This window comes from Ammodytes marinus (genome assembly GCF_949987685.1).
Source record: "Ammodytes marinus genome assembly, chromosome: 13".
In the NCBI taxonomy this organism is placed as follows: Eukaryota; Metazoa; Chordata; class Actinopteri; order Uranoscopiformes; family Ammodytidae; genus Ammodytes; species Ammodytes marinus.
Genome location: NC_137217.1, coordinates 14,910,863 through 14,931,784, shown reverse-complemented (window position 1 = coordinate 14,931,784; position 20,922 = coordinate 14,910,863). Strand labels below are relative to the sequence as shown.

Genomic DNA, 20,922 nt, shown 5'->3' with positions numbered 1-20,922 from the left:
GGACTCAAATGCTCCTGTGTAGCCTAGCCTATAGGTGGCTGCCATGGTGCTACTATGTGCAGTAGGAGTGTGCGGAGACGTCATTATCTGTATCTGTTCAACAAACACAATTATCTGTATCTGTATTAGGATATGACACCGGAAGTGGGCTGGGCTTATGTCTGAATATTTTTTCACCAACAATTATTGTCCCTTCAGAGCCTCAAATTGATTTAATATTGGCATATTATTAATAATGAGATATATTTTCCTCATACTGTAAGCTACTTCTCATCTGTTTCTCTCTCTCATTATAAGTTATGAACTGTCTGAGCCCCTACACGTTTGACTGGGGGACATTGAACATTCAGAGTCTAAAACAGTAGGCCTATTACATCACAGTAAATCATAAACTTGCGCACTCTTTTTATTTTTAACTATAGTTGTATGATCCATCGATCTAGATAAGATTTATTTTCCCCGTTTATTTCCCTCTTCTCTCTCACTCTCTCTCCCTCTGTCTCTCTATAGACCTATCTCTGTCGCGCTATCTCTCTCCCTATCTTTTTTAGTTTCTAACTTAGTTCAATGAATAATTACTTTGGACTAGGAAACAGCGTTTTATAATCTAGTGATGTAAGTGATCAACGCACAAAAACTAAACTTTGTTTGAGCAAATCTCTTAGTCATAAACAGATTGTATGAACTAAACATGCGAATTCTTTGCAGATCAAATATTTAAAGATCGATTTTATTAAATGAATTACACGGCCCGTTGCCATTAGAGAGACGCGGTTCACGTTCAGAGATTTGAAATAAATTAAAGTCAGGAGGGACTGAAGGTGAGTCGGGGTCAGAAACTTCCAGCGGAATGGAGAGAGACCGCGGCTCACGGGGCCATGCATAAATGCAGCCGGTCTTTCTCTTCTAAGCCACGGCAGCGGAGATGTACAGCTGATAGGTGCGACTCAAGTTAAGGCAGAACGCGCTGCGTCAATTTAGTGCATGATAGGCAAAATAAATAAATAGTTGTTTCCCGAATGATTCGGGAAGTAAAAATATTCGGATCGATCTCATTATCCGTGCTCATCGGAATAAATGTTCGGATTCGGGCTCATCCCAGTGCAGCCGACGCTCCAGTCGCCATTGTCCCGAGCATAGGCCTACATTGAAAATAAATGACTGGGGGCTGGCACTAACTTTTATGAAGCCTTTGGTATGAGTGCAGAATTACAAGTTATCTTCTTTCACCGCGTAGTCCGACATGAAAGACATGCTGCTAGTGAGAGACACGCAGCAGGGCTAGGAGTCCTTAGTTCCTGTTTCTGCTTCAAAATAAAAGTCATCTCACGTTACGCCAGTTAGATGCTTTTAATGTGAAACTGAAGCTGTATGAAATGGTCAGTTTCCATTAGCAGTAACTTAACTGCGGACTAATAATATGATTTTTAATGCACCAATAGGTATAATGATATTTTAACCCAGTGCCATGACTGGGCCGGCCCTCGCAGCCCAAAAACCAGAGCGGCCCACCGGGAATGCTCCCGGTTCTCCCGATTAGCCACTCCGGGCCTGGATACTCTACTGGGAGACCTGTGCCTCAGCAAGTACAGATAGGGAACACTGTAACAGAGGACATTTCATTAATGATGTCATTAATGTGTTTGTTAAGATAATTGTGCTGACTGCAGTTTTCTGTTGGCCACCTCTGTAGGAGTCTTAAACACGATAAAACACTTGGCCTGCACTTGTTGCTGTTATGAACACCAGCGTTGGTCTGCATCATACTTTCGAGGCCCTGCACACTGTTAGTTCAGTCAGACAACTCATTTTGAAATGCTTTATTGAGCAAAATATAGTTAGAGTTTGGCCTCTAGGCTTTGGCCTCATCAGCCCCCACAGATATATTTACGTGCAATATTGAAGAGTGATGATTAGATATCTTCCCCCCTGGAGCCTATGGTGGATGCTGTGGTAGTGGTGGGAGTGAAAAGCAGGCCTCGATGTAGAGCGTAGCAGAGCATCGATGCAAGATCAGCAGCAATGACAAGGCGGAAGGAAAGAAAATCATTAAGCTTAAAAAGAGATTGTGTTTTATTGGTTGTATAGAGGAGAATGGCATGTCACATGTACCGTATATGTGGCATCATGACTTGAGTTGACTGCCTGAAATAGCTCGCAGCCCTTGCTCCATTTATTCTACTTCATTAGACGTCTGTTGGGGATAGCTAAACTGGGATTTATATAATCTTTGTAAATTGTCCCACCTTCACCATATTAAAGGCATCATTGAAGTCAAAATGTAAAGACGGACAAAAAGATAAAAAAAAGATAAACATATGAATTGCCCTTCAGCATGCAACATTGTTTTTCTAATGTCCATTAAAGGTGAAGTAAGCGGTTTATTTATGTTAATATAAGTGTTAAATCGCTCTTTATTCATACAGTGATCACTTACATAATGTGTCATAAAGCCGATCTCTCAGTCAGCTGCTTTGCATGTAATCGGCAAATAAACTTATTGGAGTATCCCAAAATTTTTATCCAATCAGAAGAGAGAACGCTACAAACCGACACTCGTCTCACTCATATATAGTATATACACTCCATGGTCTCACTGCCGGTGCACGCCAGAGCAACAGATGGGTGAATGTGTATGCGCCTACAATGGCAGAGCAGGTAAAAATCCTTCTCAATGTCTGTTTTGATGTTTTTTATCATGTTTTATCACACTTATGGATCTGAGATGATGCTAGATAGCTTGCTGCTTGAAGACCGCAGTGCATTAATGTGGTGACATAGGGACGAGCGAGGGGACCGCTAACTACAGTAACTGACAGGAAGTTAGCTAAAAGAACCATTCCGCTTACAGCACCTTTAATATGATACATTACAATATGATAAATAGAATGTGTATTACATATTCTGTCTGTGAGTTTCAATATATCGATAAGGCAGTCTTTAACTTTTAACAGCACTGTACAAGGAATGAGTCTTGGCTTACTATGTTCCTCCCTGCTAGACAGTTTTGCCAATTCTTCTCAATCAATTTTACTGTCTTGGCTTATAACTTCCATTATAACCACATTTGATGATCAGAATGTCATTTGGGGCTTAAATCAAGGGAAATAATTGGTTTTAGATATTATTAAAAGTGGATCATTTAAGAGCCTGCATCCCTAAACGCTTGTTCAGTTCCATTACAGTCACAAGCTGAGTCAAAGAAGATCCTTCTGCAGCACTGTCTGCCTGTTTTGAAGAGAAAAGCCTTGAGAAACTCCAGTGAGGTTTGAAGTGAGCAGGAACCCGTTATGTATCTAGGTGCATCAGCTAGCTTTGTCCATCGTAGTGTCCGAGGACCAGAACAAATAAAATAGGCTGTTGGATTCCATTGTGGCTCTGAGCCCAGATTCATTATGTCACATAGCAGAGGTGCTAACTGCTAACCAATGTGAATGTAATGGATATTGTGAATGTGAATGTAATGGATATTCACACGTCCGTAGGGATTTTTATAAAAGAAAAAATATTATCTGTGTTTTTTTATAAGAACAGTTGTGTTTTGTGTCATTGTAAGCCCTGATGCGATTACATCCAGATAAGTGTATTTTCTTCCTTTACCCACTGCATACTGGGATAAGCTACTGCAACAGTGATCTGTGTATTGATAAGACATTGTCAGAGGACGAGTGGATAAACTCATTTTAAAATCCATTATTCAGCTGCAGTCAAGCTCTCCGCCTGGAGCTGACGATGCTAAAGTTTTGATTTTGAGAGACACACACATAGCATAAAGGAGCGCTAATATTATTTTTTCCACACCGGAGAACAACCGGTTACAGTCAGCGCCACCATCTGCCAAAAACAGATCGTGTCCAACCGATGCATCTATCTGCCAGCAGAGCATAGTGTACTATGTTGGGATGGTCACTATCCAATGGTTTCCTTCAATAACCCCCTGTGATCATAACTCAGCATGGTGGTCACACTCTGCGGGGCATATATTAATGTTTAAGAGTAGCTTTAGTGGCTTGGTGATCATTCTCATTAATAATTTCAATTACTCAAGGTCTTTTGAGTCAACGGGGTCTTAATTATGAGACTACATTTTACAAGGATTTTTAGTGTATCTGACAGGTGATTATTATAGTGCTGATGCAGATAAACTGTTTTGGCAGAGGCAGCTGTTAATACAAGTTGTTGTCATGCTGATGCTAGAGTAATTTTTTTTTTTCAGAATTTAAATCATTTGTATTTTCTGTTCTGTAGTCTGGCTCATGAAATGATTTGAATCAGTTTAGAGTTTTGAATATTTAATCAGTGTTTCTGAATTTCCTGTTTCAACGTGTTTTTCTTTTGTTTTTTTTTTACCCAGAACGAAATAAGCAATAACATCCCTCATGAGGAGAGAACAACTAGTCTTTGAAAAGCTCACCAAGAGCTGCAATACTTTCTGATGCACCATTATCTTGCTCCCTCTCTCGCCTGCATAGCCCTATTAATAAAAACTGGCAGTGCTGCCCTGCGCCACACTATGTTACTGGGTAATAATGTGTTTTGTCAAAGAGAGGAATATGAATGGGTGTGTGGTTGTGTGTGTGTGTGCGCGGCACAGTGGGGAAATATTGTAGCTTCCAGGGCCCTGTTGTAATATACGAGGGACCACAGAGAATATCGCAACTCTAAAACATCAATTACCTCTCCCTCTCTCTCTCCCGCTCTCTCTCTCTCTGTGTCTCTCTCTCTCTGACTCTCGCTGCAGTAAATACAACGTAACCTTGTCATCAGCTCCACCTCTGTTTCAATTTGACAGTGAAAGATGCAGCTGCAATGAATAGCAAAGAGTGTGTGTGTTGTCCATCTTTCTCATCTCTCTTGTTTTCATTCTGTGTATCTGTGTGTGTGTGTGTGCGTGCGTGCGTGCTTGCGTGCGTGCATGCACAAGTGTTTGATATCAAGTAATAAGCTTTTGTATAGCTTGAGAGAGAAATAAAGATAGTATGGGTGTGTTTGTCGGTCTGTTTGTGGTAATCATTTAAACTTGGTCTCTTCGTAGGTCTTCCAAAGATGTACATAATTGACTCTCATTCCCTTAATCTGTTGGACCCTCACAAACTCACTGCTGTGTGTGTGTGTGTGTGTGTGTGTGTGTGTGTGTGTGTGTGTGTGTGTGTGTGTGTGTGTGTACGTGCACATGCGGGTGTGTGTGTGGAAAGCAGTCCCAAGGCTATTGTGTTGAATCAAAATCACTTATTCACTTGGACTCTGATCCTTCATTTCTTTGGCCTTCTCGCTGAAGTCCTGCTGGAGGTCCGGAAGTGTACTGGGGGAAGTGTGAGTGTGTGTGTGTGTGTGTGTGTGTATGGGTGTGTGTGTGTGTTTGTCCTTGTTTACAATTGCACAGCAGAAAGCGGGAAACATTTACTTTAACCTGCTTATATAGCATTTGTACTTTACGCAGACTCTAAAATGGTTAGTAAGAAACTGTGAAGTAGTAGTTGTATGGATTTTTGACAGGATTAGTTAAAGTTGATGAAAAGGACATTAATAAACACTTGAAAATGTCCTTATCTTTGTCTATAACCACATTCAATAAATGATTTATTGTCAATATACAACTAAGCTTAATAGAGTTAATTGTTATCAAGTCATTGATCATCATGTAGAAGGTTTTTTTCTTAAAACCAGTGAACACATCTGTCATTGTAAGGAGAATATTTAAATTTAAATTCTATAATCAAGTTTAATTTTATTTGATTATTAATTAATTATTAACAAAAGACAGGTCTCTATATTCTTCTTGAAACAAGTTGAAATTCACTTAAACTGCTACTGCACTGGCTTACATCTCTCCTCTGCTCTGCTCTGTGTGCATGCGCACGTGTGTGTGTGTTTGTGCCAGTGTCTTGGGAGAATGCACATCAGCCAACATCTAAACAACGGTGCATCATTAATCATAGAGGTCCTGTCCTCTCTGACCCCAGCCTGTAATTTGTGGAAGCTTTAACAGTGTTAACTGTCCTGTTTTATGAGCTCTCCACTAATGCTGAAGCGCAGAGATAAATCACCTCAACACTTAATCCATGACTGTGTTTTGGAATGGGCTGTGTGCACGGACCTGCAGAGAGGTGGATAAAGGGAAGATGGGGCAGGCGATGGAGCTCAGCGTGTTGGTCTGATACCACAGAGACAGTTCTGTACCTTGAGGGCTAGTGTTGGTTATTTCTACAAATCCAATCTATGCCCACTGCTATCAAAATATCGTTGAGCAGGACAACCTAGCCTTATCTGTTTAGACCTCTGGTTAAATGTGTTTGTTGCATTTAAAATGGAAGCTCATCACGACTGAGTGTAACATGACTTTCTTTTCAATAACAATCACTGAATGCTCACATAAGTCGTTTAAAATGCTTTTCTTCATGACCAAGTGTACAGATACGTACATTGTTGTGATAATGATTCAAACCCTCTTGTTTGTGTTTTCTTTAGGGAGTTCCTGGACGCCCGGGCTCCCCTGGTAGAGAGGGACCTCCAGGAATAAGGGTAAGATGAAACACTGATTTTACCTTATTTCTTACTATTACACCGTCTGCTTTGGTGGTTCTTGGGTATAAACAGTGCAGTAAAGTGATTTTGTGATGCATATATCTGTTTTACTACAGTATCTATCACATACAGTATATGTAGTTATTGTCCAGCTGTGTACTGTATCTGAATGTCCACTATCCATTCATAAAAGAGTCAAAGTTTCCCCCATTGTAGAAAATGCTACAAACGGCGCAGCTTTTGAACACTCACCAACACATTTACAATAGATGAGATCCCATTCATAAAGGCTCTGTGATACCAGCTGGCTTTAGTTGCTGCTGACCGATTATTCCAGAATTACAATACCCAACTGGGCCGTAAATACCAAAACAGTTAAAGCAGCCAGAGCATAATGTGTCGGTAAGCAGAAAGAGGAAGTTTCATCCAAATACTTAATATGATAAGAGGAGAGTTTTGTTCTGGCCTTGCTCCTGGTGAGGTCATAATCCATCTGCTGTCTTTTGCTAACAGGATCCAGACATTGGCCCCCTCAGTGGTATTTATGTAGTTTTTAGGCTTGTCACATGGGTTTCCTTTAGGACACTTCTCACGGCCCCAGATAGGTTTGGAGTTTATGAACCTTTTAGAAAGAAACTCACATCCTGTTCTGGTTTATTTAAAGGTGCCAATAACAACCATAACATGATGTTCAATTATAATTTAATGTGCTGAATTCTTTAACCTGCTTTTCTAGTAGGAACAGTGTGCCAGAGATTTCTAAGGCTTTTGTGAACGAGATTTGGTCTGTAACCATCACATGTGAAGCATAGCAGTTGTAATTGTGTTATGATATCTGACTATTACCATCATTTACAAGCATATCTCAGAAGTCTCTATTGGCTTAATGATGTCTCTAAAGAGCCACCAGTCACTATCTTCCATTGTCACTAATACAAATGAAGCGGCAACAACCTGAATGCTTAAACCAAAAATGACTTTGAGATATACTGCAAAAATGACCCAACTACCATCTCTATTTTTTTAACACACATTAATCACTTTTTTATTTCATTATTGAGCTGGAGTCTCCACACTACAATCTTAAACCATTCAATTCAAATGTCAACCAATGTTCATTAATTGTCCACCACAAATAATCAATGCTAGAATCTTTTATCACACTGAATTTCTTTTCAGCAGTTCATTGAATCCAGTCCTCTAACCCCCCTATCACCATCTTACATTTAGGAATTTCCGCTCGCAGTGTAACCTGCCCACGCTCAGAGTACACAGTATGTGTTCACTGATGTAATTATCGAGTGTAATCATGTGAAGTTAACCAGGGAGTAATTTTAGCTGCTATAAATTGGGAAAGATGCTCACCTTTGCTGCACTGATTATGACAGGCCTCCCACATCTGTATTTCATCAAAATGCTCACGCTGTGTCGTTGTATTTTATATTTGCAAATGTTGCAAATATACTAGGAAGAAAAATTCCTCATTTTGGTATGTTTGTTGAATCACAATGAGCTAATTATAATGCAGTTTCCAAACATGGCGGGAAACATATCAAATAAGTGCATATTTTGAAGAGTCACTCTGAATTACTTATAAGGTTGTTTGTTTTTCCAATGGATGCATTGAAAGCAGTATGGAAGAGGATGCTTTGAATACAGGTTATCAATGCAACAGCAATTTAAACCATTATCACTCATTTGACTCATTTGATGTAGAAAGTAGAATACAGCCAAATTAACAGTAATTATGAACAACGAGCAGCTTTTTAAAAATAATATTCATGTACAATGCTGGTGATACTCTTTGGGGTTGCCACTTAATGGGCGGTTATCCCTGCAACTATAGTCTTTATCATCCAAGATGTACATAGCAGAACAGGGACTGCAGTGCAGATAGCCCTTAGTTGACGTTTGGTCAAGTGTGTACTGCAGCGACCAGTAGATCAGTGGGGACAACATTAACCATCTCTTGGGTACTTTATTTGTCCATATCAGTGAAATGGATCAAGAAAAGCTATATATCTTTATGTTGTCATTGAAGCCCGCATTACATACCTATTTTTCCCCCAAAGATAAAGGCTCATAAAAACCTGCTGGCACTCGTTTCAGGTAGAGACCCCAAAGAAAACATTTCTATCATTTCAGCTCACAACTGTATTATTTCAGATAAACTGATGTGAATCATCTGACGCAGACAGACAAGATACAGACCTCATCGAAATTCAACTTGAGCAGCCAAGCTCACCTCATGTCCCTCCGCAAAGAAAGTTTCAATTGAATAATAAATAGTTCAACATGTTTAATAGAAGTTACACAGAAATAACCTGCACTATGTTAATGGTTTTGAAACATTTTGAATTAGATTAGTCACACCCCAAATTCATAGACTATAGGTTGGAATGTAAACCTGTGACAGCTTGGCTCTCAAAATATAATTACAAACATTTTAATGAGCCTGGCTCCTCTGAGAAAGCCTCATATATAAAGAGTTTGATAACATCTGAATCTTAATATGGCCGGTATTGAGAGAGTTTATTGTACACTTTTCTCTGTCACATCTACTGCTGTTTTTCTCCACAGTGCGACATTTTGTCACCTCCTGTACTTAGATAGGGATTTTTCTTGTTCCAGATGTGGTTTCAACTAAGTTTGAAAGGGTTTCAAAGTACAGTTATTTTATTTGACTTTCTGAGACTTGGAATATTAGGAGGAACTAAGGTCTCCTCCAGAGAACTAAGGACTCCTCCAGCGTGGGTTTAGCAGGGCGAGTGTTTACTGTGTGACACCAGAGTGACTCTCACAGAGGAGCTTTGTGATGTCACGTACTGGCCTCAGCTTTTCAGTGAAGCAGAACAAGAACACTTGGTTTTGGTGTATTATATTTGGAAGGTAAAGATCTACATAAGAATGTAACTAAGCTTGAAACGCCAGAGGGGAATTTACTTTTTTATTTCTTTATTAAAGGCCTACTTCACTGGTTTGAATATGAAGGTGTATTGAATTCTGAGATCCTATGTAGAATAAATGTGCAAAAAAAAAAAAATCAGTTCATCCTAGCCTGAGAAAAGGCAGAAAGAGTGTTTTTTTTAACCCTATATTAATCTTACTGTGACATCACAGTAAGATAAATATAGGGTTAAAAAAAAATTACTTTGTAAATATTACTGTGATGTCACAGTAGGAGAAATCACAGTAATATTTACAAAGTAAGGTTTTTTTTTAACCCTATATTTATCTTACTGTGATGTCACAGTAAGATTAATATAGGGTTAAAAAAACACTCTTTCGGCCTTTTCTCAGGCTAGGATGAACCAATTTCAATTTTTTTTGCACATTTATACTACATAGGATCTCAGAATTCAATACACCTTCATATTCAAACCGGTGAAGTAGGCCTTTAAGGACAAATGCATTAAAAACATTGTTTCATATTATAAAAACATAAAACAGATGCCATGCATACAGGTGTTAGTCGAAACTAATTTGCAACCCCTGTCCCTGATTAGGCATCTCCTAAAAAATTCACATGAATCAAAATACAGGGATCATACATAGTAGACATAAAACAAAACAAAAAATAAATAAATAAAATAAAATAAAAACAAGGACAATGATTAATGTGTGTATGTGAGCGTGTGTCAATGTTCACAGGGTTTATTCAGTTTCAACCATTGTTTTACTTGTGAGTTAAAAACCTTGAGCTCTGTCAATGTTTTGATTTCTGTTGGTAGTGTATTCCACAGTTTAGTGCCTATTGCTACAAAGGATGATTGTCCGAATATGGTTTTGCGTCTGGCTGTTCTACAATTTCCGCTGGTTGCACCCCTAGTTCTAATTCTGCTGTCCAGTTTGTTTATCATTTGGCAGAGTATTTCTGGAGCAAGGTTGTTCACACACTTGAACATTATCTTTAAAAATAAAAAGTTTACAAAGCTGTCAAAACTCAGCAAATTGTGTTTCTTTAAAATTTGGCAATGATGCCATCTAGTAGGTTTCTGATCCATTATTTTAAGTGCCTGTTTGTATAATGATTTTATTGGTGTCATTGTTGTTTGGTTGGCTTGACCCCAAACGGTTATACAATATGACAAATGGGAGAATATCATGGCATGCATAAATTGTTGTGCTGCCTTAAGAGGTATATATTGTCTTATAAGGCGAAAGCAATTTAAGTTGGTCTTGACAGTCTTGCATAGCTTCTTAACATGTCTGTTAAATTTAAGTTGAGAATCTAGAACAACACCTAAGAATTTGAACTCATCTACTTGATCTATCTCTATCTGTGGGGGCGGGACCTGATAAGCCTTTGGCTTCTTCCGTCTCCCTTCGGACAACACAAAGTATGATGTATGAATATTTGCAAGAGAAAATTGTGTATTGTGTGGAATTGTCCGAAAGAATACTAAATAAATAAATAAATAAATCTCATCAATTTTTACTCTGGAATTTTCGTTGGCTTTTCTTTTAATTGAAAAGCACATTGACACTGTCTTTTTATAATTTAAGGTCAAATGGTTGTTTCTGAGCCACTGGGATACACCAGACATCTCCTCTGACAGAGTTTTAGCTGCCAACTGAGTCGTTTTTGCAGGCACAAATACCATGGTGTCGTCTGCATACATTTGGCATCTGGCTTTTTTACAACTGTCCGGTAAATCATTAATATATAAGCTAAAAAGTAAAGGGCCTAAAATAGAACCCTGTGGAATTCCCATTGAACAAGTCTGGACAGTTGACAGGGTAGAATTAGATCTAACCCACTGCTCTCTATGTTTAAGATATGAACGGAACCAAGCAATTGCCTCATCTGAGAAATTAAATGTTTTGAGTTTATTAAGGAGAATTTCATGGTTAACGGTATCAAAGGCTTTTTTCAAATCCAAGAATACTGCCACCACTACATTCCCCTCATCTAACAACTGTTTTATAGTTTCAGTGAGGTAGCAGTTTGCCAACTCTGTTGAGTACCTTGCTCTGAATCCAAATTGTTTGGGGTGCAGTAGATGTTTATTTTCTAAGTAATCCACAAGTTGTTTAGCAACTGTTTTCTCAAGAACTTTTGAGAGTGCAGGCAAGATAGAAATTGGCCTATAATTAGAGACCAGGTCAGGTGAACCAGACTTGTGAATGGGAGTTATAATTGCCTTTTTCCAGGGCTCAGGAAATTCATTGCTTCTGATGGAGCAGTTGACAACATGAGTCACTGGCACTTGAACAACAGAACTGTGTTTTTTAATAATCAAAGAATCCAATCCAAAATAATCCTTAGCCTTAGATTGCCGTAACTCCATTATAACTTTACCAATCTCACTTTGATTGACCTCTTTAATATGAAAAGAAGTCGAGAGATCTTCTCCAAGATGCACTGTCCATCCATTTGCCAAATGGGATAAAAGACATAACACAGGTCCAGAATTTGTGCTAAGAAACTGTAAACAAAGAAATTATTTTTTTTATGCTCCTTCCAAGTTAGCAAACTGTTTTCTAAGCTGTGTCATTCTCAAGTAATTTTATTGTTTTTCAAACATTGCTTGTACCCTTACACAGGCTATGTGTGCCATATAAGGAGAGTGCCCATGTTGAAAGGGCATCAGTCTCAATATGAAAGGATTGGCTGAACCTCAGGTTAAGCTGTTTTCCAGGAATCCAGACTCCAAAATATGTAATAATAGCACTGAATTTGTTCAATTTAGATGACCCATAAATATTGAAATCCATCAAAGCCATCATCAAGTTATTATGTATCATGTTATTATATGTCATAACTTAACAAAAGCAGGATTGTCATCCAGTAGGTATGAATATGCCGCAGTTTCATATTCCTGTGTTCCCTTCAAACCAAGACATCCTGGAGAAGACATTAAAAGGCAGAGATGGTTTGAAACACCTTGAGGCAACAAAGTGCAGCTTGTGTAAAATTTAACAGTATTTTTGTGAAAAGTCCAACAGTCAGGAAGAATGCAATTTTGTTTTGTACCACCAATTTAAAAGGTTTGATGGCATGCAGTTGTTCAGACAACCATCAGCTGTATCAGATGCAACAGCTATTAAGTTTGGTTTCCATCTGTATGTTGGATTAGAAAATAACAATATTACTGCTCTTAAAGTGCCCCCACTAAGTGTATTCATCTGCGTCTTTTAGGGTCTGCCAGGTAATAATGGACCACAGGGACAACAAGGACCTCCAGGACCCATCGTAAGTCTTTGTTCTTATTATCCTTAGATTAATTTTAATTTGGCAAATTAACCTGACACATGGGCTGATTGATCCATCTGCTTTCCGTCATGTTCCTTGTCCGTCTCTCTCGCTTCCCCACAGGGAACCCCAGGAGCTCCGGGGTCTCCAGGACCTAGTGGGTCAACAGGCTCCCAAGGAGATCAGGGACTTCCTGTGAGTGAAAGTGTTTTGCTAAGACTGATGTGAAAAAAAACTGTGGTACTGAATTTGCTTGAGATACAATATTTCTCCATTGAAATAGTAGTTTAAAATATGTGGGTTTGTGAGAGTAACATAGTAATTGGGTGACCTGACCTGAACTTCATTTACCAACCCTCATATAAATGCACGTTTGGTTTACCCTGACGGGGACTGTAAACTCTTCTCACCCTTGTATTGTCCCTTCAAGCCTCCCTACATTCACACAGTATCAGGGCTGCATCACATAAAAGTTGCAGATCTGTTCAATATAAATAACATCAAGCTCCAACGCTGACAAGGAGCTCATGCTTCACAGATTGTTTGTTTTTCCCTTTTTTTGTCTCGTTCCGCCCTATGATCTCCCTTCTTCTTACTGGCTTGTTAGCATTGGACACAGCCCTCATAAAAAAAGATCATTCAGTTAGGAGTTAGCATTGCTAAGAAGACCAATCAAAAGAAAACTCCCAGTGCCCTTATCTCAAAAGGAGACTCATTAAGGAATAATAGTTAATGCAGTGAGCCAGTGGAAATAAGATGTGCTAGTGAATAACACAAGCACAGAAAAGGATGCAGAGGAGTAGATTTTAAAATCCAAACTTAGTGTGTAACAATTCTAACAGGAAAAGATGATACTGTGATGTACGTGACAGCTAATGTAGTGTAGGGTCAGATTTGCAGGCCAGCAGCAAAGTTTGGCTCAGACAGGCAGAGCTATAAATCACTTACAGACATTTCTGCCTTACACACACACACACACACACACACACACACACACACACACACACACACACACACACACACACACACACACACACACACACACACACACACACACACACACATAAAGATCACATCTGCCTATTCTGCACATGCAGCAAACGCAAACAAACGGGACACAAAAAATCAGATATCTCCCCCCTAAGCTGTTATCTCTTAAACATCACCCAACATCAAATTGCTAATTCACACCCTGTTTTGCCCCCTGTAACACTTTACACTGTACTGCAGCAGGAGAATATTTTTCTTAAACACATAGTTTTTATCTCATATTTTCAATAAGAAGAATTATTGTTCTTCGTGTCACAAAAACTTTTAGACACGTAAAAATTGTATAAGTCAGTCCCACCAGTTTTGTTGAAGGAACCACACATCTGTCTCTTGCACAAAAAAAATATGTTGAAGGATGGGTTCATTTAATCAAAGGCAAGACAGAGGAAGATGTAGGAGAGTAGTGGGACTGTCTACAATACTTTGAGGGTATATCCTCGAGTCTAACGTGAAACCACAAACCGTTCTGTTTGAGGAAAGACGTGATTCTTCTGGAAATGTTGTGATCTTTCTATCAAGATCAATATTCATAAAAATTCACAACAGTCTACGTTAATTTTACATGATTTTGGTCAACTGGTCCAAGTTGTAAAATTCTGAAGGAGACAGAAGTGACAGATGAACCTTGTTGATAGCAGTAAAATCAGGCATTTGGATCAGGGATTAAAATTGGTTTGCGGCTGGCCTCACAAGTCTATCAAGCTGTCCTAGAGCTTGATGATGTCTTAAATGATGTCTGGACTCAACCCCCACAGGTGTATTAAATGTATCTTGCTTGACTTGGTAGCAAGCTGCCACTTACAGTACATAAGCACTGTTGACTGTTTTATCAGTCCATGCAGAAGTTTACCCTGAAGTTGAACAGTAAAACCTTTTTGAGTGGAAAACATTGACCCTTTTATTTGGATAGACTCTGCATATACAGGGCATTTTGCAAAGATAGTTTTGATGAATTATTAGAATAAATCAGATTTTTACAAATGATACCCCTGCCTTTTTGAACTTCATATCACTTTATTTGGTTTTCCCACATCACCCTGATAAGACACTGGACATTTATGACCGGGAATATTAGGAGATCCAGACGGTCCCACAGAGGAGGTCCAACAGAATACTTTTATTGTGGAGACCTGCAGTCCAATTCCTCAGCTGTGTCGAATGTTGGCACAAGCTTTTCAATCATCTGCAATATAATATGCATATGACATGCCAGGCCTGCGCATACACGTTCTCTCTCCTTCTTTATCCACCAACCCACTTACACACAAACACACGGCCAGGCAGCCAGTGGTCAAGGACACGTTTCCTCCAGCATAAATAAGACTTTATTCAAAAGCTGTAACTGCATCAAACTGATATTTATCATATCATCACATTGTGCTGTGGCCAGGAAATATTTGTCTTTTATTTGCCTCTGGATGAGAATGCACAGTACTGTGATATGCATTCACAGGCTTGGCAGGTTTGTGTGCGTGTATTTGTGTTGTGATCAGATCTGTGTGATTTAAAGTGTTTGCAGTAGCAGAAAGAAAGACCAACCCAGGCACAGACATCTCTCTATGTGGGACCAGAAGCTGGTCATAAAGCTTATTTGTGTGTTGCTCTTCAGACACAAAGAAATGCATTTAGTTATATGCGCTGTTAGATCAGAGAATAAAGTGTGTGTGTGTGTGTGTGTGTGTGTGTGTGTGTGTGTGTGTGTGTGTGTGTGTGTGTTTGTGTGTGTGTGTGTGTGTGTGTGTGTGTGTGTGTGTGTGTGCGTGTATGATGTGTAGAGGCATAATAAAGTAAAAGGAGCGAGAGATTGAGAGTAATGGGGTGGGGACATTAAAGTAGGGAGGGAAAAAGAGATGAGCATGGCTATTTCTGAGGACGCATCCCAGTCGAATGTTTATTCTCCTCCTGTGCTTTTATGTTCCAGGGTCCTGCTGGTACCAAAGGAGATAAGGGAGAACGAGTAAGTCTTTCCACTCACACACTGCAACCACTGTTTAGAGTAAATCAAGTTTTACTGCTCTATTTTGTAGTGGAAATATTGTTATTCTGTCGAATTCCAACTCAGACAGTTACTCACTGTCGCTTCTCACCCTTGTTTAGAAGAAACCAAATTACAGTCCACTACACATTCACCGTTTAACGTTTGTCTTTTTCACAAACAGCCACTTTATTCTTCTCGATCAGTCCCTCAACCTCGTTTGGAGCAAACCAAATCAAATCAGTGTTCATACTACAATTTTGCCGCAGAGCAGGGTCTCTTTTTGCTGTCACATTAGCCAGGCCATCACTGCCGAGGGCTTGAGAGACGTAACTTCCCAACTTGAATCAAACCTGTAATTCTTGTTTCTGCCCCATGTCACCTCTTCTTGACATTGGTAACTCGCTACAGTTAATTTTTGTTGGGAGACTCAACATGAAAGTCTCTTAAAAAAGACATGGTATGATTTTCTTCTCTGTGTTGTGGATTTGTGGTGTGGCCCAGTAGTGAATAAAGTTGGTTAGAATCTGATTAGTATCTTGTAGTGTGCATCACCCTAAATAACTAAACAATAAATGTATAACAATATTTTTTTGCCATACAGTCAGTAATGGATCAGGCATCAAATGATTGTATGAACGACAAAATAGAGGCCAGCTGTTGAATTCATTATCAGTTTAACAGTAAGGCCATTTTGATTTAAGTTGTAGGAATTTAACTTAACCTTACATATTAGAGGTCTCAACTCTATTACACTCAACCAATAAGGGTCTATTGCAAATTTAACAACTCAAATCTGAAACATATATTTTTAATGGAACATTATTTTGAAATGGTATTCCAATAAGTTTATATTACAACTTCTATAAGTTTAGGAGAAATTAAAAAACAATGATGGTCAAAATCAATCAAGTATCACAGTCAGTGCGTTTACATGCAGACTCATAATCGGGTAACTAAACGAATAAGACTTCAACAGGACTTTTAAACTGCATGTAAACACCTTTATCCGATCTACTTCGCACACAAATCGGCACAATAACGGACAAGAGATGTCGGATAAGAACACCTAGATAAGTCGTTCGTTGTCGGCATTCTCTCTGCATGTATACAGGGATCGGACATCGCTTATCGGACTTCTCGTTCTGTGCTTGTGTGCCTGCGCGTGATAGGCTACACCCATGGCTACACCATGGGTTATTGACGGAAGAGAACCGGACGTGGCTCTTTCAACACTTGTTGAAAGCATGGTTGAAAGGGCTACAGCGCCACCTAGCATAGTGGAGACAGCCATGCATTGGACATTTATCCGATATCTGAAAGGCCATGTAAACTCAGACAAGTGACACGGTCCGTTCGAGTGTCTAGTTCGATATATGTGATAATCTAATCTAGTTGTGCCATGGAAACGCACTGACTGACTTTCCACAGTATGGGACTCAAGAGTAAAAGAAGTCTGAATGTATTTTCATTAGACTCTCCTCCTGCATACTCCTCTTTCAAACCCCTCACCTCCTGTTTTTAATACCAGCTTTCTGTAATAAATTCAAGACCTCAAATTCTGAAGAGCTCTTTCAGATCCACAGAGGACATAATCCAACTGTGTTCATGGGCTGTGTAGTTTTTTTCTTGACAAGTAATCTGAACAGTGTGTATTTAAATGTGTATTTTATGTGCCATTCTCCGATATACTAAACCAGTACAGATGCCCTCAGAGACATTTTGGTTCTTTCCAACAAATACTGTACAAAACAGTTTGTGATATGAAAGGGCTTTAACGCTGTCTTCTAATAAAGACACCAATGGTTCAGTTTGACACATTTCCAGCTGCTTATTCTAGCAATCAACAGCAATAATGTGTCCTTCTGTAGAATATCTGTGGAATTACAGTTAAAGTCAACAAGGTTTTGCTCAAATATTTTAGGTAACTGCATTTTGATTGGTATCTAATTTTGTGCAATTTACAACTACTACTACTAGGTTTTTATACATGTTCTATCTGTTCTGGACAGTATAAATATAAGGAGCTTCAGAGTGTAGAATAAAGGTGGAGTTCACTCATTAAAAAACCCACAAAACAGCCGCCCACCAATTTCTCAACCACTGGTCTGGGCGTTTACGGACCTGTGGTTTCTCAAATAGAAAAGTGGAATCAGCCCACTGTGTGGTTGTGTTATATCAGACCTAAAAGCTCTGGGTTTCTTCTACAGGGTGATGTTCAATCCCAAACTGCTGTGCGCAACATCGCACGGCAAGTGTGTGAGCAACTCATCCGGAGTGAGTAGTCATGTAGCATGTGATTAAGAACTGTTTCAATGCTAAAAATATTTCTTCTGACCTACTAGCTGCACTTCTTCTCATCTCTTTTATCTTTGATTTCTGGTTAAACATCAACTTACAGAAACAAAAGAAAAATTCTCAAAAGGTGAAAAAGCTCATTCTAAATAAGTTCAAACCATTCTCTTCCTCCTACGTCTTGCAGGCCACTTGTCTCGCTATGACTCCATACTAAACCAGATCCCTGCGCAGTCTTCAGGGTCGGTCCGAACAGTAGCCGGGCCACCAGGAGAGACAGGTAGTAGAGGCCCTCCAGGACCTCAGGGAGAGCAGGGGCCGTCCGGCAGGCCTGGCTTCCCTGGAGGCAACGGCCAGAGTGGACAACCAGGAGACAGAGGTGAGAGAGGAAGATGATTACCAACTCAAATCTGAACAGTGAACAGGGGGCAATAGGAGAAAAATATACTTAGAAACTTCCGAATGTATCATCCTTTATTTAAAACTGTCCACCCTGAGTCCATCAACCTAACAGGAGTGGAATACTAGATTGGTGGATTACTCTTTTTAAGTGAATAGAACACTATTATAATAGTTATAGAGAGAAATATGCAAATTGAATTGTAATACTTTATTTACCTTACACATTTATCATGATTTATTTTATAACAATAATACCACTACTACTACTACTACTAATAATAATAATAATAATAATAATAATAATAATAATAATAATAATAATAATAATAATATCATTTTTTAACCCTAAAATGGAATAACTTGAGTTTTCTCAAAAATACTTTTTGTCTTTTTAAAAATGTTGAGAGATAGGCAGAGGTAAATAAAAATGCAATAATATAAACAATTTAAAATATATCCAAGCAGCTGATGTCTCTGTTTCGTGCTGTAGCTGTCTTTTTATGAGTGACTTAGCCAGTTGTTTGGATCAAGATGGTTACGGTGATGTGACTGTACAAACCTCTGCTGTTGCAGTAAATGTTTATGTATAGCAGAAGTGTCCAGCTGGTGAGATCAGTGTGGTTGTAAAATACTCAAATGGATTAGTCTGAACAATGGTCATGGGGGCTTTTACTGTCACACATTAAAAACGAAACCAGAAAGTGTCCACAGCTCCAGCTGTAGCTTCAACCTGTTTGCTGCTTTTTGTGGTCTGGCCAGCTGTCTGTCAGCTGTCTGACTTGTAGTGAGGGTCAGAGCTGTGGCGATGTTCAGTCCCATCCAGAAGACAGTAACTCCAGAATCCATGATGTCATTCCTCCGCCCTGAGCCCAAATACTAGAAACAGCCTTTATGAGGCTCCATCTTCTTCACTGAAACACGCAACCCAAACTGGAGAGACACACACCAAATGAGCCGTAGGAAAGCTGAGAGCTGTCGGGAAGTCTTCGGCATGGTTACCTTACTTCCCCCTCAGCGGTTCAGACCTTTTTGATTCTCCACAATATCAGTTATGATCTGCAGCCACTGACACACCCACCCACCCAGACACACACACACACACGCACGCACACACACACGCACGCACGCACACACACACACACACACACACACACTGAAACCAGAGTAGGCCGGATATATAAGTGATGTATGGCTTACTTGAGAAAACTGGACATGTAATTATTAAGTCAGATGGTCCATGTATGGCTGAAACCATTTCTTTACCAGACACTATTATCTGGCACATAGGAAGACCAAATGTCAGCTACATATAAATAGAAAAATATGGCTGAATACATTTTAATTTTAATTGAGGTAAAATGTTTTATCCTCAACCTAGTTTTAGTCATGAAAGCAGCAGGACAGAAAATAAGCAGATCATCACTTTTGGTTCTCTAATATTATAGTGAAGGAACAAATACACCATTACGTGTTCATAGAACACATAAAAATTCTGCACTTATGTCAAATTACAAACAAAGGAGAAGAAAATGGCCCTCTCCTTGGTAGATAAAAATGATTGAATTGTCAATAATAATGCAAACATTTGTACATAGCATTTAGCTTTTGTAGCAGGCTTGGATTAGCTACTTTGGATACAATTAGGTATTTAATTTAAGTGGTTCCAAACCTAGAATTTAGGCCAAGTTTCCAGAGATGATTAATGAGGGTTGGAAAGAAGAAAACACTTGCTTTACAAATCTGTATTCATGTTTTGGTCTCGCCTATAATCCGTTACTGTTTTTCATTTGTTAAATCATGGAGAATTTGACCTCTTTTGGCCTCAAACTTTTATTTAAATGAAACCATGTGAGAAGTCTAGAGCCGAAATCCCTCTTTGATGGAGCTGCTAATAATTCATGGACATCTGAAGGTCGGTTTAATTTTGAGAACTGCATTTAATTTTTTAAGTTTATCATAATCTGTAACAAGAGTTTTTGAACTAACCTAGGAGATTAACAAATTGAATATTCCCCTTGAAATGTAGAGATATAGACATATAAAGTAGAAATACTCGAAGTAAAAGTACATTACTTGAGTTAAAGTATGTAGTTACCCTCAACCACTGGGAGAGTCAGTAGTGCAAGCTGTTAATTAACCCCTGAGGAGCTGTGTGTGCACCAAAAAGAGTCAGAGGTAAAATGTGATTTTGAGTTTAATGTAAATCTCTTTGAACTGTGTGTGTTTTCTAGGTCTGTCTGGAGAGAAAGGAGAGAGGGGGAATCCAGGGGTTGGGAGTCAGGGGCCTCGAGGACCACCCGGACCTCCAGGTAAGATAAAGACAAATATATTCATCCCTCTCCAGTCTCATGCATTTAGATAGGCTGTAACTGCTTCAAATATCAACGTTATCCGTATTCTGGCCATGAACAATTTCTGTATTGTTTTTGTCCAAATGAGACCAAGCTACAAGAGGAACGTTCCCCATCATGTTTTCTTG

General features: G+C 39.1%; 1 protein-coding gene across 1 annotated transcript in view; it reads left to right on the top strand.

The window, feature by feature from the left end:
- col14a1a (collagen, type XIV, alpha 1a) overlaps positions 1 to 20,922 on the top strand; it is a 133,530-nt gene that overhangs the window by 106,937 nt on the left and 5,671 nt on the right. The window contains exons 40-46 of the mRNA XM_080040000.1: positions 6,469 to 6,522; positions 12,668 to 12,721; positions 12,845 to 12,916; positions 15,693 to 15,728; positions 17,957 to 18,023; positions 18,229 to 18,420; positions 20,675 to 20,752. Coding sequence (XP_079896126.1) covers positions 6,469 to 6,522; positions 12,668 to 12,721; positions 12,845 to 12,916; positions 15,693 to 15,728; positions 17,957 to 18,023; positions 18,229 to 18,420; positions 20,675 to 20,752 — 553 coding nt within the window. The remainder of the gene's footprint in view (positions 1 to 6,468; positions 6,523 to 12,667; positions 12,722 to 12,844; positions 12,917 to 15,692; positions 15,729 to 17,956; positions 18,024 to 18,228; positions 18,421 to 20,674; positions 20,753 to 20,922) is intronic.